Below are 27,542 nucleotides of genomic sequence, written 5' to 3'. Positions count from 1 at the left end.
TGAACAGCCCCGAAGGGTCATCCTCTCCGAGCCACAGAGTGGCACTCCACAACACAAAATACATAAAACTTTCTGCCCGGACTGCTATTGCAAATCGTTTCCTGTTGCGCCATGCATGGGTAAACCGCGTGATTCCTGCTGCTGCCAACAAACACAAACTCAAAACACAACCAGAACAAGAACAAAATCAGCACAGACACAAAACTATTCACCACAAAGCCATCCAAAGACAGAAAGATGCCAAACTGCAGGTAGATACACAAAACGTCGTGAATACTACGAAACAAAGTCAAAAGATTACTTTACAACTTTAAAACAAAGACTAGAAGAACTAGAGAAAGAGTTAAAACATGAACAAGAAGAAATAAAACGCAAACAGGACGAATACAGATGTCTACAGGAACGTACCCAGCGTAAAGAGCGTGAAAAATGTTGCCAAATTAAAACACAACAAACAAAAATCAAAGATATAATGTCTTTTCGAAAATCAAACTTCTTCGCATGTCATTCAAGCACAGCTACTTTAGAAAACCCCAGAAATGATGAAAAACAGAAGGAAACTGCATGCTATCACAGTAAATGTCTTCACAAGTGTTATCTCAATCAAAATCTAAAATTAACAGCTGAAAATCCCGATGAATATGGAACAAGTCGCTGTTTACATTGCCGGAAATCATTATCAGCTGAAACTCTTTCACATCCACCGTCAATCAACAGTAGATCATTACTCTTCGAGAAATCATCATTAAAAAACTTAAATCTCATCCCCGTGGAAGATGAAACATCTACAACAGATGAATTATTACAGGATAAAATGTTTCTCACAACGCGAAACAATGAACAATTGGAAGTGACGCTTCCGCACAACTTTCTGCACGAAGTACAAAAACCTGCGCTGAGTATGTTGCAAACAAAAACGTACAAAAACTTCAAAGTGCCCATTCCGGCTGATAGCATGGCACTGCGATATCAAAAAGGAATGATAAACAGAAGTTGATTTTGAATGTTTTTGAATTTTAACTCAACAATCAAACGCACAACTCTATTGAATATTTATTATGATAAATAAAGTTGATTACTCTTTTAGTTTTTAATTTGCAGCTAGCTACACTAATTTCATAATTACCTTCATTTTCAGCTCGTTAATAAACATATCAAAAATTAGACTACGCTCACCCTGATCACCGCTTTATATTTCTAAGACTGGGCGGGCGGATTGTCCGCGCTTTGTTCAGTTTCACCCTCACCATCACCGACACTTTCATCGGGGTCTTCACCCTTTGGATTTCGTAATTGTTCAGCCCACATTGATGCGTAGACGCCATCTTGGAATCGTAGATATTCATGTCTAAACAGCCAAAAAAAATCATTTAATATTGTTTTGATGTTTTGTTTAAAAGTTGTGTTAACATACTTTCCACGTTCAACAATTTCTCCATCTTTCAAAACAAGAATTTCATCCGCGTGTATAATGGTTGATAGTCGATGCGCGACAATAATCGTCGTTCGATTGTTACAAATCCCTTCAAGAGCTCCTTGAATATTACGTTCTGTTTTTGTATCAAGCGCGCTTGTCGCCTCGTCAAGCAGCACCAAAATCGGCGATTTTAAAATCGTCCGGGCGATTGCAACGCGTTGTTTTTCACCACCACTCAGACGCAATCCTCTTTCACCAACTTGCGTGTCATAGCCATCCGGGAAAGTAAGGATTTTTTCGTGGATGTCTGCTGCACGTGCTGCTTCAATCACATCAGCGTCTGTTGCATCCAACCGGCCGTATTTTATATTATACCTTTAAAAAAACATCAAAAAATTAATAAATTTTAATAAAATTTCGATTTCTAAATAAATTTACTTGATTGTGTTGTTGAAAAGGACAGTATCCTGTGGAACCACACCAATAGCACGTCTAAGACTCTCCTGAGTGACTGTTTTCACATTCTGGCCGTCAATAACTATGGAACCTGTCTGCACATCGTAAAATCTAAAGAGCAGACGAATGATTGTACTCTTTCCAGACCCAGTTGGCCCGACAAACGCGATTGTCTTCCCTGGCTGCACATTAAACGATATATTCTTGAGTATTGTCCGTTCTGGTTGATAGCCAAACGTGACATTGTTAAATTCAACCACTCCTTTTTTAACTAGCAATGGACCAGCACCAGGCGCATCAATAACTTCTTGTTCTTCTTTGAGTAAATCGAACATGTTTTCCATGTCGACGAAATTTTTCTGTATTGCTCTAAAGTGATTATAAAAACAATTATAATAGCATTAACTAAATGTGAGATGGATAAATACCTGTAATAAGTTCCAAACCAATTTAAAGGCGTATACAATTGAATGATATAACTGGCAAAAAGCACATAATCACCAACAGTCAAAGACTGATGCTCCACAACCATGTGTACACAAAGCAGTGATCCGCCAAAGAGACCACTGCAGATTATAATATTCTGTAGAGTGTTGAGCATGTTTAACGTAATCATAGAATTCCATTCTTCTACCTATTTTATCAATAAATTAATAAATTTAATTTTTATGTGAAAAATAAACTAAGTCTTACTTGATATGCTAATACAGCTTCCCGGAAAGCATCAACCTCATAAGCTTCAGCGCCGTAATACTTCACAGTTTCGAAATTAATCAACGAATCCATGCTCCTCGCCCGTGTCGCATTATCAGCTAGATTCATACGTCGCTGGAACTTTGTGCGCCATTCCGTTATTATTATAGTAGCAACTGAAATAAAACTATTAATATTTTAAGTTTTTTTGATTTAAAAATACTTACGTATGTATAATAACATCGTAGTGAATACAATGAGACCAAACCACATGTTAAACGCTGTGATAAAGAAAGTAACAGCCACCAGGATATCAATAATAGTCGGCGCGATGGAAAACAAGATGTAGTTTAATAAATTGTTGATGCTATCAGTGCCTCTGTCCATGATTCGCAAAACTTCGCCGGTTTTACGGCCCAAGTGCCAACGTAAGGATAAACTGTGTAAATGTCTAAATAATTCAACCTTTAAATTATGAATTTTATTAATATTTAATTAAAATTTGTTTAAATTATAAATATTTACCTCAATTTCTCTTGTAGTATACTGTTGGATCTTAATCCAAAGAAACGAGCGCAAATTGTTGAGGAAACCCATTCCTCCAGTGCCTCCACCTTGTAAAAACTTAAAACTCACGTAGATTAGGATCCAGTCCCAACGGAAGACAAGCGGGGTAATTATCGTCATACTATCAACTAAAATAATATAATTTTTAATGAAAAAACAAACAATTTTACTTATTTTTACTTACCAATTAATTTACTATAGATCGGGACGTATAAGTTAATGACACGTCCACCCATGAGTAACATGAAACAAAATAATACTCTGAACTGCAGGAGGAAGTCTTTCTTTGGCCATAAAAACGGTAGTAAAGTGCGTAGTTTCTTCCAGAAGTTGCGCCATGTTGAAGCATTCTCGGACGAAGCCTGGAAATTCATCTTTTTATTAATTTTCAATCAAAATTTTTAATAGTTTACTCTGCATTTAACAACTACTCCCATTCGTGAGAGCCGCAACGTGCCCGAACGTTTATTTATCGGAATATAACGCCCTTTTGAATTTAACATAGTGTATTTTGTAAACAAAACTTCAAATAACATTTTGACAGAGAATGACTTACTTGTCGCGCGTTTCCAGCGTCGTTCAAACTCAAATAGTCGACATGATGCATTATTCCAGGTGCCTTCAAGCCCAAAACAAACAGGCAGAGGTCACACACATAATGCGCAATGAAGACAGTCATTTCTATAACATCAGTTTCACTAAAATATAAAATAATTTAAAATTTTTGAATAAAATACATAAAAATATTAAATATTACTCTTTCAGATGAAACCACCAACTTTTCTTTTCAAAGTTAATAAAGGCAAGATTATCAGCAATGAAAGCAAGAGTCCAGAAGAGTAACAAAACCAAACCATGTCCTCTTGTAGGCACAGACGGCAAAAGATAATACCTTTCTTTAACAATCAAAGCAATGCTAAACAGGTACATGAAGATGGTCACTCCAGCAGACACAGCCTAAAGTATAAACATTAAAATTAGTTTTAAATTGTCACAACTATTGATTATCTAGTTCTAGTTCTATTTACCATGTAGCCATAAATAACTTTGTTGTGCAACAAAAACCCTTCCAATAATAGCCTTGCAATGGCAAACATTGGCACAAAATAACAGAGACATATCTGCAGCCCATAGAGTCTACTTTTAGGCAGATGATGAACATTTGCTTCAGTTGAATACTTCCTGTAGATAACCAATTGGATAGTTCCAGCGATCAGCATGTAAGCGCCAATCACTCCTGCAGTGACTGTCTCCATAAAACATGGGGATATACCATGATCCACCCATATTTCGTCCAGGGATGTGCCGTTCGGGCAATAAGTTCCTCCAAGCATGACTAATGTAGTTTGATAAGTGTTTAACCTACAATCTAGAAGGTTTGTGATGGTTTAAAAGCGTGTTTGGAGAGTTTCGGTGCGGTGAAGTGAAGTACTCACGATTTATTTGTTTTGCATAGTAATCGACGTACACATTTGCATTCTCGAACGTTAAGTCATTGTGTATTTACAACGCCAGGGCCGAAAAAACAACACGAACTGCATCAACACCGGAATCGTAAAGTCAAATGTCGATGGTCAGCGAAATCAGATGTTGATGCAGAGCAAAAAAAGTTAAACAGATGTATGCAACTAAATATACGTTGTTTTTAATATGGTATTAGTACTTATTATTTAAACTTTTTAATTAAATTTGTTTTAAACTTTTAGTAGTTGTTTTATTAGGCTATAAGAAGTTTGAAAATAAAACCTAAAAATATACACGGGTGCAAACATAACTTACCAAATTAATTTTTATTTCTAGGGATTTTTTATTTTTTGTGCAAAAAATTTTAATGGCCGCCCCGTAAGAATTACACGGTCATTGTTACCACTACAAAATCGGCAAGTTCTAGGGATTTTCGCTATTTCACTAACAAAATCAAAATGGCCGCCTCATAAGATTTACACGTGCACGATTGCCAACCTATTTAGTGTATTTCTAGTAGTGTTATTTGGTTATAAACTGTCATAGTTGTCAAAACAAAAACAAAACCAGTAATTAATGGCATTATTAACTGTTTTATTGTAGTTCTCACATGTTAAAAACATAAATAAACGATTTGGCATGATATTTTGAGCATAAACACACAATTTTTAATTAATTTATAACAAAATGATACGGAATTAATTTCATAGTTTTTACGTATTAAATATTCATCGACTGAGATTTTATCTGCTGGTGATTAAGCTTGGAGGCATATGGCCGGAATCGCCTAGATTGCGAAGAATAACGCGTCCACTTGGTGTAATTGATAGCCAGGTAATACTTGCGTGGTTTAGGGATAATCGCAGCCAGGCTTCAGGTGGAAATTGCAAAGCCCTGCAAAAAAAAGTTAATAACAAAAATAATATTAAAATGAATTAATTTTATATTTTACCTGCAGACGAAATATCTGATGACATTCGCATGGCAAACAAGAATCGTGTACGTGTCCTTCACCTGCTCCGGAGGGGCGCGATAGAAGTACTCGCGGAAAGCAGCCTCGATCCTTGCACCGTCCTTAAAAAACTGCTAAAATAATGCCGCATTTACAGACTCACATGCCCTACATTACTCCAGGGAATTAATTTACAAATAATTGTTAATAAAATGAAGTAAAAATATAACCACTCTAAGTTTAAGACACAAAAAATTAGTTTTATAAGTAAACAAAGTAAAAATTAACAAAAAAATATAACTTACATGAGGTTCAGGCCTCCAATGACCCACTGGTGGCTCTGGTGGCACTGGAGCACCCTCACGAATCAGATCACAATTTCTAACTGGGATCTAAACCAGAAATATAAGATAATAATCAGTAACTCATTTAAAAATGCTTTAGATGTTATAACTTACATCAGGAAGACTATTTGATATCAATTCCCCTGTCTGTTGAGCCCTAGTCATAGTAGACCTCACCATATCTGTGTAAGGCAAACTTAGCTGCTTCAGCCTGACACCAGTGGACTCAGCTTGTTGAACACCCAACTTAGTGAGGAATCTCTCCTCGTCATTGACTCCATCCAAGTTGTATTGACCATGCCTCACAAGAATAATATGCCGAGTGAAACGTGACTTCACCTCTTCTAATTTTTCATTGGAAATTTCGTTGGTGTCACCATTTCGTGGAGGTTTCACCAAACTGGTAGGTTGCCGACTTAAAACATAAAATTTATGCTTTAAAAATGCATAAAACAAGTAAAATAATAACTTACTGGTCCCAGTTATCATCCCATTTCGTTGACGGTACATAATTCGTTGTCCATGACGCGTGCACCTTCTTGTTGTCTAAGAATTCTTTCTTTTCTGGCTCGTACACGTTAGTTATGTAGTAGATAGCTGCCCCACTGACTGCACCAAGACCTAGGACAAGCTTCTGCAGCTTCGTGAACGATGCCATCTGAAAACCGCGTGCACATTACAATTTCACGTCGATATGCTTTGGAATTGAATGAACACATTCAATTTGGAAGAGTTTTTACGGACGAATGCAGAGATTAAATTTTACGCGATGACATTACGTCCGTTGACAATAATTGTATTATAAATGAAAAGCGATGCGAAACGTCTTCGTACCTGTGTGACTTGGTTGCCAGGTTGCGATTATTTACACTGATATGATTAACAATGATAAGACGTTGGGGAGAAATTAAATCAGAGTCGATTTCAATGCGAGTCGACACGTTTCGGACGGCAAACTGCGGCGAACTGCGAGTATAACCTTGAAATATTGTTTTTCTCTCGTGTTTGCACCGCGAAATATTTCAATCTAAATTTATACTTACAAGTTGATTAATTGATTGGCTATTGAGCAAATAAACGAGTTATTTAAAATAAATTCAGGATATTTTTATACAAATATTCGCCTTACGTATAAGCAACTTAATATACGCTAATTTCTAAAATTATAGTTTACAGCGTAAATATACTATTAAAATATTTAATTAATACGAAATAACTGAAATTATACGCTAATAAATCAATTAAGTATCAATTTTAATGTATAATTTAAGATTTATTATCGAAAAGCTATTTTACTAGTTGTTTTACTTGGTTAGATGTATAGTGGGTTGCAGCACTTAGGGACTTTTGGTTTTTACACTAAAAATAATAATGGCCGCCTCGTAAGATTAACACGGACATTGCTACCAACATAAATTTTCACTTTTCTCTCTCTAAAATCCCACTAAATCTGTCATTGAGTGAAAATTTGCGGGAAAACTGTAACGGTTTTCAGTTTTTAGCAAAGCGCACAAAGAGCGGTTGATTCGCGTTGATTTCCATTGATTTTTATTGATTTACAAAGATAGTTTAGCAGGAATAGTTATAAAAAACGTACATTACTTCCTAGATTCAGAAAGATACAGTTTAAGATAGATAATTTTAGTGTAAAATTATAAAAGTGGATAGTTTAGCATCACGTCTTGCCTCGCGAGCTCCAACAGCATAGGATCATCAAAGAATTTATTGATAGACACGTCCTGACTCAAACCTTTTCGTCTACGAGTCTTGATCATAAACTCACGGGCTAAATGCGTCGCTGGTTGAGGCTCCAACGGTCGGATAATGATTGATTTATCCAAGGGATCACCAGGTACAATCTAGAACGTTATTTGTATGAAAAAAATGCATAAAACGTTAAAATTATCAAAAAAGTTGCATTACTATGAAAGAAATTAGTTCTGAACGTATAAATCAGTTTAAAGTGAAATTTTTAGTGTTTTTTGTTTGAAAAACATGCAAAAATTGTTGGGTTTATGGAAAAATACTTGCAAAACTATGAAAAAAGTTAGTTTTGCACGTTTAAATCAGTTTAACGGAAGATTTTAAGTGTTTTTTGCTTGAAAAACATGAAAAAACTGTTGAGATTATAGAAAATTAGTAGCAAAACTATGAAAAAAGTTAGTTGTGAACGTTTAAATCAGTTTAAAGTGAGATTTTTAGGGTTTTTTGTTTGAAAAACATGCAAAAATTGTTGAGTTTATGGAAAAATACTAGCAAAACTACAAAAAAAAGTTAATTCTGAACGTTTAAATCAGTGTAAACTAAGATTTTTAGTATTTTCCAAGCAATTATTGCGTAATTTACCTGCCAATGATGAAACACAGACAAACAAAAAGCTTGTCCTTGTGTATGCGTCCTCAAATCAGTCTCAAAACCAAAACTATCAATAGCAGGTATAAAAGCTTTGATTGTATACAAAGGAGACCCTGGAACAGGCGCATCTTGCGTGACATGACCCCTAAAACCCACAAAAATCAATATTTCATCATTCAAACACAAAAATTTATAAAAACAAACCTGCGCTTAGCTAACACAGTATAAACCGAAGAAACACAATCAGCAGGCGCTTGTACCTCCACAAACAAATACGGCTCCATTAACCTAGGCGTAGCCATCAAGAAAGCAGAATAAACCACTCTTCTCGACGTTGGAATAACTTGTCCACCTCCTCTGTGCAAAGGCTCATTCGCAATCACCGCATCCAAGATTTTAAACTTGGTATTTCTTATGGGTTCCTCACAGAGGGGACCTTCCCTTGTACCCCATTGAAACCCTTGCACAATTGAATCTTTCACTGAATTCAACAAACCTTTATCTACTTCCGAAGGTAAAGTATCATCAACTAGAATATTCGGACCGGTTACATCCGGGCCAAACGCCCAAATACTTCGTGCAGCTAATAAATCCCAATCGTATTTCGTCTGGAAGAATTCTCCAAGTTTTTTCTTATTCCAATTAATCTGTACTGATTCATTTTCGATGTCTTCAGCTAATCCTTTTTCCAAGGGTTCAGCAATCATGGTAATCTTGTTCTTTTTGTTGGGTGTCTCTGCAAAACACTTCAATGAACTTGTTTCTACCACTGTTTCACAAAATGCCACAACTGGATCCGCCACTTTAATATCAATCTCAGAATACATTTTTCGTAAATCGTGCATGACACAATCAAGATATAACTCTCCAGTGCCAAGAACAACGTGTTCACCGCTTTCTTCTACTCTTGTTGTGAGTAGAGGATAAGATTTGTTGACTTTTCGAAGTCCGTCTAACATTTTCGGCAGTTCGGATGGATTCACGGGCTCCACGGCGATTTTTATGATGCTTTGAGTGTTGAATTTCAAAGGTCTGAAGATGTACAAGTCGTCATGTATAACTAAATCAGTTATCGTGGCTGTTTTCACTATGGATTGATCAATTCCTTCGATTAATACCCAATTACCAGCTGGCACACGGTTTAATTCGACTTTATAACGTGATTCGTAGATCCATAGTCTTCCAACTGTGAGGATTCTTGAGTCTTCTTCGTCTTGTAGAGTGTAGTTTTCACCAAGGACACGTACATCTGTTCCAGCGTGTAGGGTACCACTCATTACACGTCCTAACACTTGGAAAAAGGTGCAATCTTCAGTCGGATACATTTTCGAGCTGTGAACCTGAAATTTTAGCATTAAATTTGTTTTTTTTTTTTGTTGAAAAAGTTAATATTTACCATAAGGAGACCTTCCTGGTCACAATTAGCCATGTCATCATAGATTTTACTAGTGTTGGGCCCAGTATAAATGTGATCAATCTTATTCTTCGCATTTTCAAGCGGTGATTTAATATGTTCCACACACATATTAACAAAACCACTGAAATCTCCCAAAAAACGATTACAAACTAATCGCAGCAACGGTCTTATATTCAACTTCAACTCTTGTTTGTTTAATTTAATCCCCAACTCGTCCAAAACTTCAGGAAGGCTTGAATCTACATCTCCAACAACTTGCGCGAAGATTTTATAAAGTGGTTCGAGTATAAACTCGACAAAACTTCTCTGTGCTGAATTATGCGGTGCTTTTTTGGTAAACTTGCGAGTTTTGTTGTTGAAATAAATATCCCCCCATAATCTTTTCGAGAATTCTTCGATATTAACCCCTTCGTAATACTGACTGTAAATATTCACGAAAGATTTCAACGTGAAACATACGCCGTATTGCGAACTGGCGAAACAAACATTTCCGAGCACAGGTGATACAATATAAGGATTGGCATCATCGGAATATAAAGTTAGAAGGCCGTTTACTTCCTCGACAATATGACGCAGTTTATAATACGCGTCCTGTGGCGGAAGTTTGAGTTCCAGCATGAGGCGATCAATTTTATTGATGCAGACAGTGATTTGCTGACGTTCCTGCGCGGCGTGTTTGAGGAGACGTTCAGTGTTTAGCATTACACCTTCAGCTGCGTCTATAAAGAGGACTATGCCATCACAGAGACGCATTGCAGCTGTTACTTCATCAGAGAAGTTTACATGACCTGAAATTTATTGTTTTTATTAAGAGAAATTAGTTTTTGAGGGTAGAGTTTACCTGGTGTATCAAAAATATTCATCAAGTAGTTTTTGCATTTAATATCAGGCAGGAGAAGTGTCACAGGAACGGATTTAATAGAACAGCCTCTTTCTTGTTCAGTGAATAACATATCAGTGTATCTTAGGTTTTTCTCTTCATTATCTTGATAATCTGGATGAGTTTGTCTGATGAGACAGTCAACAAATGTTGTTTTGCCATGGTGGAGATGTCCCACAAGGGCTACATTTCTGATTAGTGATGTATTATCCATCATATCAGCCAAAAACCTATTTTTAAATTTATTTAAGTTTATTAATATTAATCACTACATAAAAATAATTAAATTCTTACTCCATGCTGTATGTAGTATCAGGAAGGTCCTGCTCTTTAAGTTGGAACTTTTTCTTCTTTACTGGTTCTACTAGGGGGACATCTAAAGCTTGTGCATCTTCCTCTTGAATAATTGTTTCTACATCAGGTCCATAAACTTGTAAAGCTGATGGATAGTAGTTTTTGTCTTCATGGAGGACAATAGCCATGGGTTGTGGCTCGGAATCGTCCATATGCTCATCCTAATTGTGTTTATTTATTTATTTATTAGTTATAAATGCGTTTAAAATGTTTTAAAATTTTAACTTACATCGTATTCTTGTTGTTCATCGTCGTCTTGGAGATTATCGGGCTCGTCATCGTCATCATCACTGTCTAGTTCAGGACCGACGTAGTTACCGAACTCATCGTATAAATCAGAATCCATTTTGGGCTTATTTCTGTTTATTTATGAGTGATTTTTGAGTTAAAACAACGCGGTTTTGGGATATAAGCAAGGCAAAACAACGTTTGCGGTGCGTTTGGTTGTAAGGTTATAGTTTTAGTTCAAATGTTTGAAATACACATTATGGTGGAGCTGCTTGTATCATGTTTAAAAAATACTCCGATAGGCGTCTCTAGTGTTAAGTTTTTAAGAAAAATATTCCAGGTATTCATTATTTTACTTTTTAACAAGTTAAGATTTATTAGAGTTTTCTTAGATAATTTTGTAGATATTATTTTATCTACAAAATTAATTGGTAAATACTTTTAAGACAGTAATAAATAAAAATATTAGTTCATTTTTTAAAAGTGGCGGTTTGAGTAGTGTTGAAACTACAATTTTAACTTAGTAGATGTCGCTAGAAGTAACTTTCTAGTTAAAATATTTTTTATTTTCAACACAAGAAGATAAAAATACCACACAAAAACATACCACGAACAAAATATAAACAAATATAGTAGACTAGTGATAAAGATACACTTCATGCACTGTGTATAACCCATACACAACGCATAAACATTGTAAAAGTGATATCAACCACAATCTACAAAAAAATATTGTTTATATTCATTACCAACAAAAAAAAATCAAAATACAGCAGTAGAAGTTTGACGACTCTACAAACAATACAAGAACAAAATTAGCCACGCTAGTCGTACGCTAGCTGCTTGAATGCGGCACAAATAAAACACCTAGAGGTCGTTTGAAGGTCCCAGCGGTATCGACCCGACGAACGAGGCAAACGCCGCAAACTCATTTACACACACACACAGCACAAAACCACCGTTCGATGCAAGCGTATCGAGCGCACCGCCTCGAAACCCAACAAACGAGTAGAAAGCGAGCGCAGGCAGTGATAAAACGCTTGGGGCCCGCCTCGCCCCAGCTCACATTTGCTGCCTGCGCGTGGGACACGCCTCATGCGTCCACTCACCGCGCTAACCAAATTGACAACGATCAACAACGCTCAGCGTAAAATCATTCTGTGAAAAACACAAACTATAAACACTAGAAGGATAAATGATACATCAATCGAAAGAGGATAAAAAGGACAAGGTAAGTATAAAATTTCAGGCAATTTGGTGCAAAACCAACAGAGTTACGAGTAAAAAAAGGGAATGTCTTTGTTCTCGGAGACTTGGACTTTGATCCTGCGTCGTAAATCGACAAATTTTCGGATTTCCACTGGAAATTCATAGTGATAGCTTTAAAACTATTAAAATAATATTACCTAGTGTATCTTTTAATGATATCTAGGGTGATTTAGTGTTAAGTTGGTAGTGAAACAGTGAAAAATGAAAAATGAGAGAAAGTTTAATTGGGGCGTTGGCTCACATGCGTAAATCAGCCATATTGGTCTGTAGAATGCGCGTCTAATTCGGATAATAATCACCAAGCGGGTGGTAAAGCTGTAAAAGCCATGGAATACAATTCCGTAGAGCAAAAAGCTCGAATTGCTGTAACGGTTGGCGACCCTTTCAAAGCCCTTCCAAGAATCGGTAAGAAAACTCGTGCTACAAATGACAAATGACAGTAAAACTCATAACAACCTTCAATAACCTTAAAAACATCTGTTTTTCCACATTTTATTTGCAATTTATTTGCAAAAACATTTTTTCTTCATAAATGATTAAAGTTTACTTGAAAAGTCGGTTTTGGGATGTAAAATAGAACAATGAACAGGTGGAGGATAAGTACACCGTTAAAACACGAATGTTGCGTAAGTAATATAAAAGAAAATGAAAAAGAAGTCAAGCGTAGGAAATAAAACGTAAAAAAGTACAAAAGAATCGTAAAACACGAAAGGCACGAGCCCAGTAGGATAATAAATAATGACCCGAATTAATAAAGCCATAAATTGATGGGTGGTTAATTAAATTTGTGGTTAGACTACGCCAGGTGTTATATTTCATATTATTTCATTCGTAGAAATAAAAAATGTTTTTCTTTGATATTTTAACTAAATTTCATTGAAATTCGCGTTAAATATTTATTAAAAAGCTTTTCGCCGGTTTGGTGAAGTGTAGCAGTGAATCATGAATCACTCCCGGTCTCTGAGGCAATTATATTAATTTACGGACATGAACGATCCGTCACGAGCATACGCCGCTCGGTGTTTGTGTGCGCTGTGAAGCTCGAAGCTCTCACATGCTTCGGGATAACAAGCGCGCAGTCAGTGCGGTGTTGCCAAGAGTATCACACTCTCTCTTTTACTCTTCTACATACACAAACACTATACTTTTATGAAATCAAAAGTTAGAAAGAGTAAGTTGTTGAGTGGATGTTTGGCAACACTGTAAATGTTTTCTATCTCTGTTTAAGGGATATAGCAGCGGTATTTTCGCTCGAATTCAGTTGCTGGGGAGAAAATAAAGCACAAGCGTGAAAATAAAATAAAATAAAATTTAGTTTTTTAAGTTTTTAGAGTTTAGAGTATGAATTGTGTGATTATTTGATTATTATGGTTGGTTTTGGTTGTGTGTTGACGGCGTGTTGCGATAGTGACACCGTCGGACGCGTATCTAAATGTTTTATAACTTTTATATAACGTGCAACGTGTCGGGCTGGTTGAATGCCGGTTTTTCGGTCGCATTGAGCGCGCCGTGCGGACCATTCGCAGACACATCTTGTCGTAAAGCGTAAACATTCCGGCGGTGCGGGAAAAGCCTTGAAATTGAAATTAATAGGAAATTACGATGTAGGAATGAAAGTGAAATGGGAAAGATATTATGCAGAGTCATTGAGAGATTAATATTAATATTATAAGGATTTTAATTGTTTAAATAATTGTTTTAGATACAAAATTTAAGCTTGTTTGATTGTGTGGTTTATTTTTTAGCTTTTGATAGTATTTTTGTATGATTTTGAGTGGTGATAAAGTTAGAATTTTAATTTTAGACGAAAAAAATTGAGTTTTTGGTAGAAAATTGTTAGAAAAAGTTAATTTACCGCTAAAATATAAACAATATCATTTTTGTGTAAACTATATTTTGTAGAGGTGCAAATGGCCAATCTGTAGACACTTGAATTGTTTCTGTATCTCATTTAGTTTCCGAGTTATAACGATTTTTGTTCATTGTTTACATAGGCGTAAATTTACCATCAGCCCTTTAAACCCTTATATCTCTATAATCGTTATTGATATCAATTTGAGATTGATAGGGGTTATTTTTGGATAAATTCTGTATCTACTGATGGTTCATTCATTATTCTATCATTATTAGTTCACGAGTTATAACAAATTTTGTAACTTCTTAAATAGGGATAAAAGTACGTAACGTCACTTTAACCCCTTTATCTCCGGAAGGGTTGTTTCTGTGAAATTAACTCTAGTATGGTTTATACTCACTAAAATTCTACATCTAATGACACTTTACTCATTATCCTACGATTTTTAGATCAAAAGTTATAACAAATTTAAAAATAGGTCTCAGATGGGCTAAAAGTACAAACCTTCACAAAAACCCTTTTATCTCCAAAATGGTTTCAAATATAAACTTGAAGGTTGCGTGGATTATTCCCACTAAAATTCTGCATCCAATGACATATCATTCATTATTCATCGTCTTTTGGTTCTGAAGTTACAACAAATTTAAAAACAGATTATAAATAGGACAAAGAAACTAACCCTCACTAAAACCCTTTTATCTCATTAACGGTTCCACATACAACCTTGAAACTTACGTGGGATATTCTCACTTAAATTCTGCATCTTCCAACACATCATTTATTAATCTCCGATAATTAGATGTCAAGATATCACGATTTTTCTAAACACAAAAAAATTTAACACACCTGAAACAAGAACAAAACTTGGGATATTATCAAATAAAACCCTATTTAATATTTTTTCTAAATATTTTTTACGTTCCTCCATATTACGAAATATATACAATATAAATGTCCGACTACAATTACATACAATATAATAATTAGTTAAGCAAATTCTTTACAATAACTGTACAATTATATTAATTTCTCCATATCATTTCGTCATACGCCATACTCTCGCAGCAAAACAAATTAAATTAACGACTCGTTGGTTTCTCGCACCCCTAACGCAACCATCGGAACTTAAACCCATAATATAACGTATAGTAAAAAAAAGAAACTAATTTCTTTCACTAATACTTAATTCAAATACACGCCTTATAAATTTGGACCAATATTCATCAGCATTGGCACACATTTGCAATAAATAATAATAATAATAATCTTATAATAATAGATAAGAGCTCAAACAAAAACATCAATCAAGAATCAACAATAAATTCAACCACAGAGAAAGCTAGTACGCTAGTTAGCTAACCAATCGGTAAACATTGACGAAAATTGACGATTGACTTCGTCAGTTCTCCTTGGTAAGGAGATGATTCTGACCACCGGGGGATTTGGTTTGATTCGCGCCCAAACTCTGGAAAAACTTCTCATACTGCTCCATGTTTGCAGGCGGCATGTTAAACCACGGACGTGTTTGTTGAATTCCATATAACATCGCTGCTTGTTGAATGGCGGCCATTGCTTGATGATGACCATTTGGGTGATGAGGAAAAGCACCCGGGAAATTAAAACTTGCACTCAACTGAGCAAGATTTTGCAGGTTGTATTTCTCCTGGAGTTGGTTAACGTCCAATTTATTCGCCGGGGATAACCCGGATGGGGATAGAGCAGGTGTGGGTTGTAGGGGTTTATCACTACGTGGAGAATGTGGGAGTTTAGTCAACGCCAAAGGTTGTGGACTCATACTCATATGAGATAATGGGGATAAAGCAGGCATGGAAATACTCTTCGGAGATGATGATGATGTTTTTCCTGGTAGTGGATTTGATGGTCCTTTAGGAGCAATGGGTTTCGGTGACATAACATCACAAGGTCTTGGTTGAGGTGACTTAGGTTTTCCTCTTGGACTACCCTGTTTCATACTGAACTTAGGTGAAGGAGACAACCCTTCCCTGGAAAGGGAAGTAGGAGACGCGTCTATTTTGGTTGTAGTCGTAGAAGTAACCAAATTCTCATTCTGAGGTGATTGGTTGATGGAAACCGAATAATTCAAGGCTAGTTTATTCGAGTGGAGATTCGAGAGGGTTTCGGTACGTTCGGGTTTCTTCAGGCGGGGGATCGCGACTTTTCCTTGGGCATTAGTCACCATATCCACTTCTTTTGTAGATGGATCCTGTTCTAGTTTGGTTTTCTTTGAATATAATTGTGAAGCAATCTCGAGGATGTTTCTTTTATTACCAGCAGAATTTTTCTCTTCAGTTTTTTTTGTATTATCCTGTATGGGATCAATGACAATAGTCTCCTTGGTTTTATTAATATTAACACCCTTGGCTGCAGCTGCCGCCGCTGCTTCATTACGCTTCCGCACTGTATCCTCAAACATTTTCTGGAATGAATTTATATTCCTTCCTGTAGGAGTAGGTTGTATAACCTTAGGTAAATTCGGATGTACACCCATACTAGGAGATAGTTTGATATCTTCTTTGATATCCTTCCTATCAGCTTCTTTTTCCATTGTGATGGTGATAGACAACTCAGATTCTTTACAAATCGGATCCTTTACATCTTCTTTTTTAAGAGACTCTTGTTTGCTTTGTAGTTTCATAGTAGTACCAACTTTTTCTAACTTTTCCTTAGAAGATGATTTTGTATCTTCACTGGGAGGGAGAGAAACAGAGACCTGTCTAGGTTCTTGTTTGATAGAAGTACTATCCGGGGAAGCAACCTCTCTAACCTCCCTTACTTCAGGTAATTTCAAGATTTCAATGTGATTAATCACAGGTTTGATCTGATTCTCCCGATCGGTAACACCTCCATTCACACAGGTTATAGACAAGCTCGAAGGTATCTTACAGGTGTTGAGTAAACTCTTCAAATTGGGTTCTTCTAAGTTTACAACCCTTTCTGTTTCTGCTTTTGGTTTTAGAGGAATAACAGGTATCACAACAGGTGGTACAAAACCAGACAGTACTTTGGGTGGTTTAATAACCTTAGGAATTTTCGGTATTTTGGGTATTTTAGGGATTTTAGCAACTTTTGGAGGTTTCTTAACCACCAGCTTAGGTTTTTTAACTTCTTTCAGTGGCTCTTTAGCAGGTTTACACTTGATTAAACTCACATCTGGTACAGGACTCGCCAATTTCCGTTTCTGACCCTGTTGTTTAGGAGATTTGGGAGATGAACCACTCATGGGAATTGGAGACGTCTTTCTTTGGTTTAAATTTTGATCATTTTTTAGATTAACTTGATTCGTAGCAGGATTCGACGAATTCTTAGCTTGTAGACACATCAATTTAAGAAACTGTTCTTTATCCACTGCGGCAATCTCAGTCAACGCATTCACTTTATAATCCGGATCAATCTCCACCTTGGGGAAATCCTTTTTAATCGAAGACACCTGATGATCCAACCGTGGAGCAATAGTAGTAGACTTATAATGAATTCGCTTATCACTTTTTAATTTCGCACTCGACAACAGCACAGGTTTTTTATTACTGATATCCTTGATAGTCGCCTGGATATCTTTAATCGTCTCCTTGATATCTTTTATAGCGTTCTTCACTTCTTTACTCTTTGATTTTTTGAGTTCTTTGGCGAGTTTCACTTGTTTCTTCAACCACTCGTCACAGTTAACATCGATAGCAGCATCTTTTGCAAGTGTAGGCATGGGTGTAAAAGCACGCACGTTTATCACACCGTTGTTAAGTTTATCAATTTTATCCGGTTTATCACTCTTATCACTTTTGATTTTGATCGAGGTGCTCGTAGCAACCGGAGCCTTCATTACATCACTATGAAACCGCACGGATTTTGATTTTTTCACTTTTGTTTCACTCTCGCTGGGTGGTTTGATGAGGTCTTTGGTTGGTGGTGATGTTGGTAGTGGGGATGTGGTTGTAGAATTGTCATAGAAGTCGAAACGGTCGCGAACTTGCTGGATATCAGTGATACGGAAGAAAAACTTCATAGGTTCATTCTGGGAACAAAAAATTACAACAAAAACATTAATACTTTAATTTTCAGGGGAAAAAAATATAACTTACCCTTTTCCATGAATAGATATAAGCTATATCTATAAGTGTGTAGTGGTCTGGTAGAGGAACGCGTTTATACAAAATATCAATCTGAAATTTCCACAAAAAATCAATAAAAACCCATAAAACCCCAAAAATTTAATAAAAACTTACATGGTAGTTATTCGTATCAACTGTATATTTATTCCTGACGAATTTCTTCAAAACATCAATACGACACATGCCAGGACATTGAAGATACCTTCGCATATTGTTTTCGGTCTCCTTGGGGTTGGTTTTAGCGTCCAGAGTATTGTTGTTGATGATTGTAGCGACATCTAAAGAGTCATTGGTGTTTGGCGGTAGTAGAATAGCACCGGGAGTGGAATCGTCACTGTAATAAACAATAAATATTTTTTGGTGGCGAGATTTGAAGATTCGAATTAAATGTTTTATGTGCGGGGGATGAAAAAGACACGTAACATCCCCAGCAACCCCTAGAGAGTGCATTATTTATAGACGATATCGATTTTGGTGTGTTTTGTGCCTGCCCGCCTCTGCCTGCCCTTCGCTTGCCTCCTCCGCCACCCTCCTCGGTCGGCGGTGAGGCTTCCGCCCTGTGCACGTTGCACCCTTATACTCGGTTACAGAGACGGGTTTGTCTTTGTCACTAAGTATTTTTTAATATATTTTTTTAAATTTTATTTTATTGGATCTAATTTATTTATTTTTATTTCATTTATAATCATTCTCAGCTGATTTCTTTCTTTACATTGCTTTATGTTTCTTTTTCTACGGCGTGCGTTTGCTTGAGGTCATTAGTAACGCATTATTAACTCGAAAGTGTCGGGAGTCGAAGCGCGTCTGCGTTGGTGCGAGAAGAAAAATAAAAGAAATGTTGCTCGCATTCGGAAGAATACCGGAGGGTTGTACTTGTGCCGTTATCACGTTTTTTCTTTTGGTTGCACAAAAGAAGCAGCAAAAGAAAAAGAAACATTAACAAAATGCAAGTTCGTTGAGAGGGCGCCCTGGGGTAGAATAGACGGACTTTGGAGTTGTGGAGGGGAGTAAGAGGTGAAGTTGTACGGATGCTATCTGGTGGATATTTTAAGGGAATGCTTGGGTTTGGGATAAATTAATGATAATTAAATTATTATTAGAGGAGCGGCGGAAAAGGTACCGACGGGTATAAAACTGGTTTTTGGAGGAATGCGCAAGTTGGTTGGCGTTTAATTTAAGGGTTAAAGTTATCTAAATAGTGGTAGTTAACTAACAGTTACGGTTAATATATTCTTCTCTGTGTAATATACCTATCAGAAATGAGAGGAATTTATCAATGGAATTGGATGAAATTTGTATTTTTTAGAAAAAGTCAATTTTTCGGTAAAATTTTGAGAAGTTATCAAATTTCAAAGTTGAATTAAAGAAAAACTACTGAAGATACAAGCATAATTTAAATTGTAGGGAATAAGGGATGTAATACTTTATAATGTGACAAAATTTCAAACAAAATGGCCGATAAAATTTAGAATTATCAGCAATTTAGTAAACATGTAGCCAATCGAACAAATTTTCGAGAATTTCATCATTTAAACGTAAAAATAACCACTTAAACGTGTAGAAACCAACAACCTCTATTGTTTTTGTTCTTTAGCATTAAATACTCTATCAGTTAGTGAGAATTTTATCTATATTCAATGATTTAATGCTAAATTATGACAGTTTAAAGTTCATTCAAATGTTTCGGACAAACGTGTACTACATACTTCCAAAGTGTACGTAACTTTGAAGGAATATTTGAAGAAGTTACAGTTGAAATATTAAACAAGAATTGATCATATTTTGTTTTAAATTTCTTATTCTTTAATGTATCCAAATTTAAACTCAATGCAACAATAGAATTTTGAATAATTAACGTTTTTGTAGACTGTTGTCAATTCTGAAATTTTCGATTCACGATTTTCTTTAAAAACGTCAACTTTAAACTCGCATAAAACAAAAACTATCGCAGGTATAAACAAAATTCAAACTCCACACTATAAAGAATATCATTCCCTATAATATAACATAACATTTAAACAAAATAACCACCAAAACAGGGTATAATACGCATATTTCACAAATATCAACCTCAAAAATGATAAATTTGTAAAACTCTTTTATAAAAAACCAAAAACCAATAAAATTAAATCCCCATATCCTCCGGAATTTAATTCCTTACAACCCTCACAAATTTCAACAAAATCCACCCACGCAATCGCAACTTATATCGCAAAACCCTCAAAAACTCTCGTCGCAAGTTTGAAATTTATGCCTAAGTGAGTTCCAAAGTCTAGAAACTTTCAAAGCGCATAGAAATATACAAAATATTCGAAAACGGGAAGCAAACAGCAGACCCTTCATAATACCCCCTCCCTCTCCTCAACCCTGCATACCCCTTACACCCGCCGTTACAATATTAAAAACAAAGCACTCAAATGTTCCGTGCCGCGTGCGCGAGCAAAGACCAGCCTGACAACCACCACACAGCGAGCGAATATAGTTTTATTGAAAAGCCAGCCACCACAAATTACAACCCTAAGGTTAGGACATTAATAATACGTAACTCGCGTGCGTTCCAACTCCTCATAAGTATATCCTATACATATAAATGTGTGAGTGTCATTTTCTTAACGCTCACATTCAAGCATTTCCTATCATTTGATCAATTTTCTTTCCACGGCGCTCTCCGAACGAGGCAAGCATCGATTGAAAGGCGGTTTGTTCTCTCTCTGCAGTAGATATCCATGTGTATGTATGTATGTGTTGTGTGTGTGTTGGTGCGTGCCAGCTGTTTCGAGTTTCACGGTTTGCTCGTCGTCGCCCGTCGGCTCGCCTTCCTTCTCTCCTCGATCACGTATACATGGCGATACCCAACACACTGTATATTCTCCGACGACTGCGCGTAAATATAAATATGTTTGCGCGTATATTCGTACTTCGTACTCGGCTTGCATAAGCCTCGAGAGTGTAAGCACACGCCGGGTTTGTAGTTTATTATATCGCGCCCGTTTCGGCGGCGTCGTCGTAATGTTATGTCTGTGTGTGTGTTTGTGTGTGAGAATGCGCGTTACGTACTGTATGAGTATGGTGTGAGTATATGAGTACTGTACTGTACCTACGTGCGGCGTGCGTTTCACGGATGGAAAGTTTTACAATGCGCGCCAAATGCATAAGCAACTTTTGTTAAAGTTAATGCTAATGTTGAGTAACTGCATTTTTTATTTAGCGCGCCGCTGGCACGCCGAGAATTTTCTTTTGCGGAGATCTCGTTTGTGAGGAATTGAATTTCGTCTCCGCAGGTTTTTGTCACGGGTTTTATAATTGCAAGCGGACAAAGGTTTTAAATTTATTGAAGAATTTTATACTTTTAAACGTGAGAATTTGGAATTTTTTGTATTTTTTAATTATTAGAAGTAATAATTTGATCAAATTTGTAGTAGACTTTTTAAAGAATGTAATTTTTATGCGTTATGCAAAGTTATAAACAAATTTATTGGTAAATTTTTGTTTTATTGTGATGTTTGTAAATATTTTCAAAATAACGTTGAAATTTGTTGAATTTTGAACTTTGAAAGAAGATTTGACAAAGTTCCTGATCAAATTTGAGCAAATCACATATTAGGTTCTATTCAGAATTTAATTTTGTACAATAGGTATAAATTTTATCAAATTTAATATACAGGGTAATACGTTATGAAGATAAAACCAAGAAAAAGCAAAATTATCAGTTTTTGCAGGTTTTTGGCAGATTTTCGTAGTTTCCCGTTAAAATTTTGAAAAATTTCAAATGAAATATTGATCGAGATTTAATTTTCTATAATAATATGAAATTTGAAGCAAATTGACCAACAGAATACTTAGTTATAATCAATAGGTACTTGTCCACAAATCAAGTGTGACATTCGAAAAAATTAAAATTTTTCGGAACCGTCAACCTTGGAGACAAATTTGAAGAGTTTCCCGTAAAATATTTGAAATATCGCGAGTACAATTCACTTCGGAATTTAATTGTTTATATTATTGTTAAGTTTGGTACAAATTGGTCTGTAAAATTAGTAATTATAAAGATAATTATAGAAAAATACCAAAATAACTGAAAATTAGTAATAATGAAATTTAAACACCAATTTTACAACTTTTAAGTGATAATTTTGAAATTGATCAAATGTCACAGAACGCAGAATTTAATCCTTTATAATCAGAAACAAATTTGGTAAAAATTCACCGAAAGGATTCTGACTTACAAGGACATAAACAAAAAAATCACTAAAATTCTTTCAAACTCAATTTTAAACCAAAATTTACCCATTTTCCCATTCAAATTCCACTAGATCCCACACAAAATACCATTCCCAACCTAATCCCTAACAAAAACCCCTCAAATTTGAATCAATTCGCTCTAAAACATCCCAAATAACATCAAAAAACCTCACACGAGACAAAATAGTCATCTCCAAGGTTGTCACCACGTACTCCTCTCCTCTCCTCCACATTCTCTACTCTAGCTTCTCTAGAAAGTGTGAGACCGCGGCTCGCTAAATACATCAGCACGTTTTTATCACGTCGATATAAACATCACCGGGAGCGCGCGTATTTTTCCACACGGCGCCATGAACACGAATTTAACGAACGCACATATAAAACGCGACAATTTCCGGCTCGAAACGAGCGAATAAGAGCGAAAAACGATCGTTACCTGACGTATTCCAGACATAGGCTGAATTTGTCGCGTGCGTTGAAGACGATGCGCTCGGTATCATCCCCGCGTTGCTCTGGCGACAGGGGCGCTTTCAACCCGGCGGGGTGGCCGGCGTAAAACTGCCGCCGGCGCGTCATTTCGTTCAGGTACAGTTCGGGGACTAGCTTGTAGACGATATCCTGGAGGGTTTTATCCAGCCTACAGAGAGAAAAAGAAAAAATAAAAAATTTAATTTAAAAAAAAATAAAAACAAAGAAAATTTAATTTAAAAAAAATTAAAAAAAAGAAAACTTACTTTAAATTAGGTTTGGTCTTATTAATAACCACCTCACATTCAGGACAATGACTGTTATCCTGTAGGAATTTGATGATGCAACTCCGACAAACTAAACATCAACAAAAAGAAGACAAATCAATCACAATACAATCAATAAATCTTTTAGTATGAAGACTTACAGGAATGTAAACATTCCGAAATAGTCGTGGCGTCGATCAAATACCCTTTGCAAAGGAGGCACGTGAGGTACGGGTTCACCTCGTGCAGTTTGATCTTCTCGTTCTTCTTGGGGGTGGCTGGGGTGGTTGCTGGTTGAGTGGTAGTGGTGGTTGTGGTCGGGATGGGTGTCGGCGTACGTGGCGCTTTGATCGTCGCAGGTTTGGGCGTATCAAAGTCAAGCGGCACGTTTTTGCCACCACCGACGACGGCGACGGAACTACCCTTGGCGATGGGGTAGTTTAGTGCGGGCGCGTGTTGCACGCTCGTTGGGGCCGCGTGCCCCACCGCGTCGCGCTGCTCTTGGTCCATGTTCGTCATCTGCAACAAGTCACAACAGATGATTTGAGGGATGGAAGGCAATATGCAGATTTAAGCAAGGGTTATGCATAGTTATAAACTGGAATTTTGTAGAAATGTATTGTTTATTATATGTGGAATTTAATAATTTGTTGATTTAGAAGGTTTTATAAAAATCTGATGATTAGTTTTGATGATATTGAAGGTTTTCGAAAAAGTTGACGATGTTTTAGTTGCGGTGGTTTTTAAACATCAACTTTGGGGTTAATTTTCAACCCTTTTTAGTAAGTGAATCGAAGAAATTTATATCACACTACCCTCAGAATTTAATATTTAATAAGATATCCAAAATTGGAAAGGTTTCAAGCATCCATTTTCAAAATATTTGAAGTTTTCTTTAATATTGCGAAATGTTCTTGAAGAAAGTTTCAAATACTTTAAAGTGAAAACAATTTACTTTCAAAGCAAAATTTATACCTTGTTTGTTTTACATCACCCTCAGAATTTACCCCTTTAGCACATATCCAAATTTTATAACTACCCCTATGTTCATATCAAAGATACAACCCTTTAAAGTGCGTCTATTCAATTTTGATTATGTATGAGTAACAATCAACTTTAGGCGTTGATCTAACCTATTTGCAAGGGTCGTATATAAACAATCTACCTAGAAATACTCTCAGAATTAATTTGTTTCGTTCAGTCTCGAAATATTTAACAATTAATGAAAAGTGTACACATAAACCTGTTTTGAGAGCGATAAAAGATAAATTTTGAAGTTAAAATTAAGGAAGTCCCCGTTCAAAGATAAAGATAACACAAAGTAGGCTTATCTTAAAATTTAATGCTTGATAACATATCTCAATATCAAAAGTTTCGAACAACGCAATCAGGAAATAATTGCCAACTTGTTGACAAAAAGCATAAATTTAATGTTGTGAAATCATTAAAAAGTTGAGTTTTAAAGCTAAAATTAAGGATTTTCTGGTATGGATATAAAATTGGCACGCTATGAATTCTCCTCAGGATTTAATCCTTTATAACATATTCAAATTTCAAAAAGATCCAAAGTTTCAATGGGAAGATACAACTGTTTTTTGAAAGAAAAGCCTAGGCAAATAGCAAAATTTGCATAATTCATCAACTTTGAACTAAATTTACAAAGTCCAGAGAAGGCTTAAACACATAATCTTTGTAATATTACCTTCAGAATTCAATATTCTATAAAATATCGGAATTTCAAACATACACCTATCTTCCATGAGAAGATACAACAAGTTTTTGAAGAAAAATCAACTTTACATAAATTTACACCTATCATTAACTTTGAGGTTAGTTTACAAAGACCACAGTAGCAATATTCACCTAATCTATATCATATTAACCTCAGAATTTATTACTCTACAAAACATCCAACTTTCAAAGATTTCGGATAATCCGTTATCAAGATATCCTACAACCCCCTCCCAAAAACCAAAAACCAAAAAACCAAAACATCAAACACAACTTTAAGGTTAGTTTTTTACACATTCCCAGTCTCAACCTCAACCTAAAACAAGTCTAACCCCTTCTAAATTTAATCCTTTTTCTATAAACCCTAATATCATACACAACCCCTAACCCCATTTTGAAGACACACCAAACTTCCCAAAGAAAGAAATAAAGAAAAAAGAAAAGAAACGCAACGTAACCCATACTGCCAATTTCACAATTTGTCCATCCACACACAACTAAAACCTTAAACGCGTACTTTTTCCTTCAAACACGCTGGAGGTAAAAAAGGCACACACACACACACACACACAGCCAAACAATACAATAGCCCCCCTTGTAAAAAAAAAAGAAAACGTTCTCACAAAGCAACTAGCTCATGCTAATGCCATGCAGGCCAGGCGCGACTAGAGAAAGAAAGCCGAAGGAAGAAGAATGGCGTAAACGTGCACATGCACAGCGCGTACACAAGCAACCAGCGTCGAGCAAAGCAAAGAAGACTGCAACGAGTGGTGTGCGGCCGTTCGATTCCAGTTACAAAGCGAGACAGACGCTACACAACGTCAAGGGAGGCGAAAGGCGAGAATAAAGTTCGAGAATAATAACGAAGAAAAGACGAGACGTGTGTGACAATATCCGGAATAGCCAACATAACCTTAAAAATTCATTAAAAACACTAGAAAAACACACAAAAACAGTTGGTAATAACATACATAACCTGAAATATGTCCAAGAAAATACTAACCTTGTATATTGGCGAATTGCAATGACTTGCACTTTTGTTTCACTCCGGGTTGTGATAAATATCCAAAGTCAGCACACAGCGAGCACTCAGCACATGCGTCGTACGATGGTAATCCAAGAACGCATAGCGACGCGTGTTTACACAACTGTTACGATTACCAACCTTCCACACACAACGCACCACGCCGAGCAAAAATAATCGCCGCAACCTTAACACCTTCACGAGCCGATTCGATTGTTTCAGTTTTATAGGTTAGGTTATAGTGGTATGCTAGTTATACGTCGATTATGCATTCGACAGCGCAACCGCAACCGAAAATAAACATTGTGCGCGTTCGCGGTGCGCACGACGTGAACGCGACGAAAGCGAACGAGTGACTGACGAGTGCGCGCCGCGCCGGTTGTTGCCGAGGCGGCGAGTATATAACGCACGGAGATGCACGATGTGTGTGTCGGTTGGGTTCGTGCACGTTTCGACCGGCTGCGCGCCGACGATGGAAAGGTGGTATATAGCGTGTGTGTGTGTGTGGCTGTGTGTATTTGGTTATTTACTTGCGCTCCCCTTATTTACAGCGGACGCGCGCACCAGCGTGAAACGTTGAATACGGAATATTCGTCGTCGGCGACGTCGTGGATTTTGTGCGCTGCGCAACCGACGACGCTGTGTGAACAGGCGAGCGGTGAGTGTATACAGGCGGTGTTTCGATGAACGTTCGGTGAGTTTCGTTTCGTGTGCGGATTTTGAGTTGGAATACGAAGCGGGTGATGTGATGTGTACGCGGTGAATGGATTGGATTGGGTGATGGTGGGATTAGTAGTGTTTTAGTTTTGTGGTTTTTATGACAGATGACAATGCGAATATATGACAGATGATAATTGTATTTGACGTGAGGTGTTGCGTTGTGTTGGTTTGTTTTGTTTTGACAATTGACAATTGATAGTTGAGAGATAGTGTTGTTGGTTATTTGGCAACGTTGCTTATTATATATACTGTCAAATGTCAAAATAATGTCATTTGTAATAGGAAATGAGTAATGTTATGAAATTGGAGTTAATTTTTTGGTGTTTTTCTTAGAAAATTTGATGTATCTTTAAGGTTATTACGAGGTGAGTTTTGAGGTTAGGATATGTTGTTAAGGGTTAAATTCTCTGTAGTATTGACTACTTTTATGATTAAATTTCTTTTGGCAAGAGTGTTAATTTTAACGTTAAAGTTGACAATGGATGTAAATTGACGAATGTGTTGATTAGTTTTTTTCATAAAAGTTGCTGTATCTTTTTATTGGTGATTAGGAATGATTTGAAATTTGGATATGTTATGAAGGATTAAATTCTCTATGGGATTGAAGGTGCAGAAATTTAATATGCCGTCCGGAACGGCTTAATTTTACCTTTACAGTACAACTTTTTCTGGTTTCAGAAACATTTTTCTTGTTTTTTTTTGCACTAATTTTATCG

The 27,542-nt window shown here is 36.3% G+C and overlaps 4 protein-coding genes across 6 annotated transcripts; all 4 read right to left on the bottom strand.

Moving 5' to 3' along the window:
• Positions 1-1,041: 1,041 nt before the first annotated feature.
• On the bottom strand, positions 1,042-4,731 carry Hmt-1 (ABC transporter ATP-binding protein/permease Hmt-1). Its single transcript, XM_065313791.1, has 12 exons — positions 4,570-4,731; positions 4,162-4,502; positions 3,891-4,090; positions 3,690-3,831; positions 3,318-3,495; positions 3,092-3,261; positions 2,794-3,031; positions 2,567-2,742; positions 2,302-2,507; positions 1,856-2,242; positions 1,415-1,792; positions 1,042-1,348 (listed from the first exon to the last, which is right to left on the bottom strand). The coding sequence occupies exons 2-12, from the start codon at positions 4,465-4,467 to the stop codon at positions 1,198-1,200; spliced, it is 2,532 nt and encodes an 843-aa protein (XP_065169863.1). The 5' UTR covers positions 4,468-4,502; positions 4,570-4,731; the 3' UTR covers positions 1,042-1,197.
• A 439-nt stretch (positions 4,732-5,170) lies between these two features.
• On the bottom strand, positions 5,171-6,872 carry LOC135801095 (serine/threonine-protein phosphatase Pgam5, mitochondrial-like). 3 transcript variants are annotated; one of them, XM_065314466.1, is made up of 6 exons: positions 6,728-6,872; positions 6,367-6,551; positions 6,008-6,308; positions 5,855-5,941; positions 5,550-5,683; positions 5,171-5,491 (listed from the first exon to the last, which is right to left on the bottom strand). In XM_065314466.1, exons 2-6 carry the CDS (start codon positions 6,549-6,551, stop codon positions 5,341-5,343), a joined length of 858 nt encoding a protein of 285 aa, XP_065170538.1. In that variant the 5' UTR covers positions 6,728-6,872; the 3' UTR covers positions 5,171-5,340. The 3 variants fall into 3 exon arrangements, with proteins under 3 accessions (XP_065170538.1, XP_065170544.1, XP_065170551.1); XM_065314472.1 differs by having other exon boundaries at positions 5,550-5,680; XM_065314479.1 differs by having other exon boundaries at positions 5,550-5,671.
• Positions 6,873-7,418: 546 nt separating this feature from the next.
• LOC135801086 (116 kDa U5 small nuclear ribonucleoprotein component) lies at positions 7,419-11,350 on the bottom strand. Its single transcript, XM_065314455.1, has 7 exons — positions 11,129-11,350; positions 10,840-11,060; positions 10,507-10,775; positions 9,645-10,453; positions 8,453-9,588; positions 8,240-8,393; positions 7,419-7,752 (listed from the first exon to the last, which is right to left on the bottom strand). Exons 1-7 carry the CDS (start codon positions 11,243-11,245, stop codon positions 7,546-7,548), a joined length of 2,913 nt encoding a protein of 970 aa, XP_065170527.1. The 5' UTR covers positions 11,246-11,350; the 3' UTR covers positions 7,419-7,545.
• A 3,791-nt stretch (positions 11,351-15,141) lies between these two features.
• Positions 15,142-26,519, bottom strand: LOC135801885 (microtubule-associated protein futsch-like). Its single transcript, XM_065315408.1, has 7 exons — positions 26,086-26,519; positions 23,513-23,870; positions 23,352-23,442; positions 23,054-23,254; positions 18,490-18,709; positions 18,346-18,426; positions 15,142-18,278 (listed from the first exon to the last, which is right to left on the bottom strand). Exons 2-7 carry the CDS (start codon positions 23,868-23,870, stop codon positions 15,651-15,653), a joined length of 3,579 nt encoding a protein of 1,192 aa, XP_065171480.1. The 5' UTR covers positions 26,086-26,519; the 3' UTR covers positions 15,142-15,650.
• Positions 26,520-27,542: the final 1,023 nt, after the last annotated feature.

This window comes from Atheta coriaria, unplaced genomic scaffold (genome assembly GCF_025399875.1).
Source record: "Atheta coriaria isolate IRGN ID8LTWV9N9 unplaced genomic scaffold, Caltech_Dcor_3.1 hic_scaffold_2_pilon, whole genome shotgun sequence".
Lineage (NCBI taxonomy): Eukaryota > Metazoa > Arthropoda > Insecta > Coleoptera > Staphylinidae > Dalotia > Dalotia coriaria.
This window is presented reverse-complemented; position numbering and strand designations above follow the sequence as displayed.

Coding starts and splice junctions, on each gene's coding strand:
- Hmt-1 (XM_065313791.1), bottom strand. CDS start 4,467: ATGCTTGGAGGAACTTATTGCCCGAACGGCACATCCCTGGACGAAATA. Junction 3,832..3,890: donor TGGTGGTTTCATCTGAAAGA/GTAATATTTAAT, acceptor TTTATATTTTAG/TGAAACTGATGTTATAGAAA. Junction 3,496..3,689: donor ACGCTGGAAACGCGCGACAA/GTAAGTCATTCT, acceptor ATGAATTTCCAG/GCTTCGTCCGAGAATGCTTC.
- LOC135801885 (XM_065315408.1), bottom strand. CDS start 23,870: ATGACGAACATGGACCAAGAGCAGCGCGACGCGGTGGGGCACGCGGCC. Junction 23,443..23,512: donor TTCGGAATGTTTACATTCCT/GTAAGTCTTCAT, acceptor GTTGATGTTTAG/TTTGTCGGAGTTGCATCATC. Junction 18,427..18,489: donor TTGATACGAATAACTACCAT/GTAAGTTTTTAT, acceptor TGGAAATTTCAG/ATTGATATTTTGTATAAACG.
- LOC135801095 (XM_065314466.1), bottom strand. CDS start 6,551: ATGGCATCGTTCACGAAGCTGCAGAAGCTTGTCCTAGGTCTTGGTGCA. Junction 5,684..5,854: donor ATTGGAGGCCTGAACCTCAT/GTAAGTTATATT, acceptor GCATTATTTTAG/CAGTTTTTTAAGGACGGTGC. Junction 5,492..5,549: donor ATCAGATATTTCGTCTGCAG/GTAAAATATAAA, acceptor TTTTTTTTGCAG/GGCTTTGCAATTTCCACCTG.
- LOC135801086 (XM_065314455.1), bottom strand. CDS start 11,245: ATGGATTCTGATTTATACGATGAGTTCGGTAACTACGTCGGTCCTGAA. Junction 11,061..11,128: donor ATGAACAACAAGAATACGAT/GTAAGTTAAAAT, acceptor AAACACAATTAG/GATGAGCATATGGACGATTC. Junction 9,589..9,644: donor ACCAGGAAGGTCTCCTTATG/GTAAATATTAAC, acceptor CTAAAATTTCAG/GTTCACAGCTCGAAAATGTA.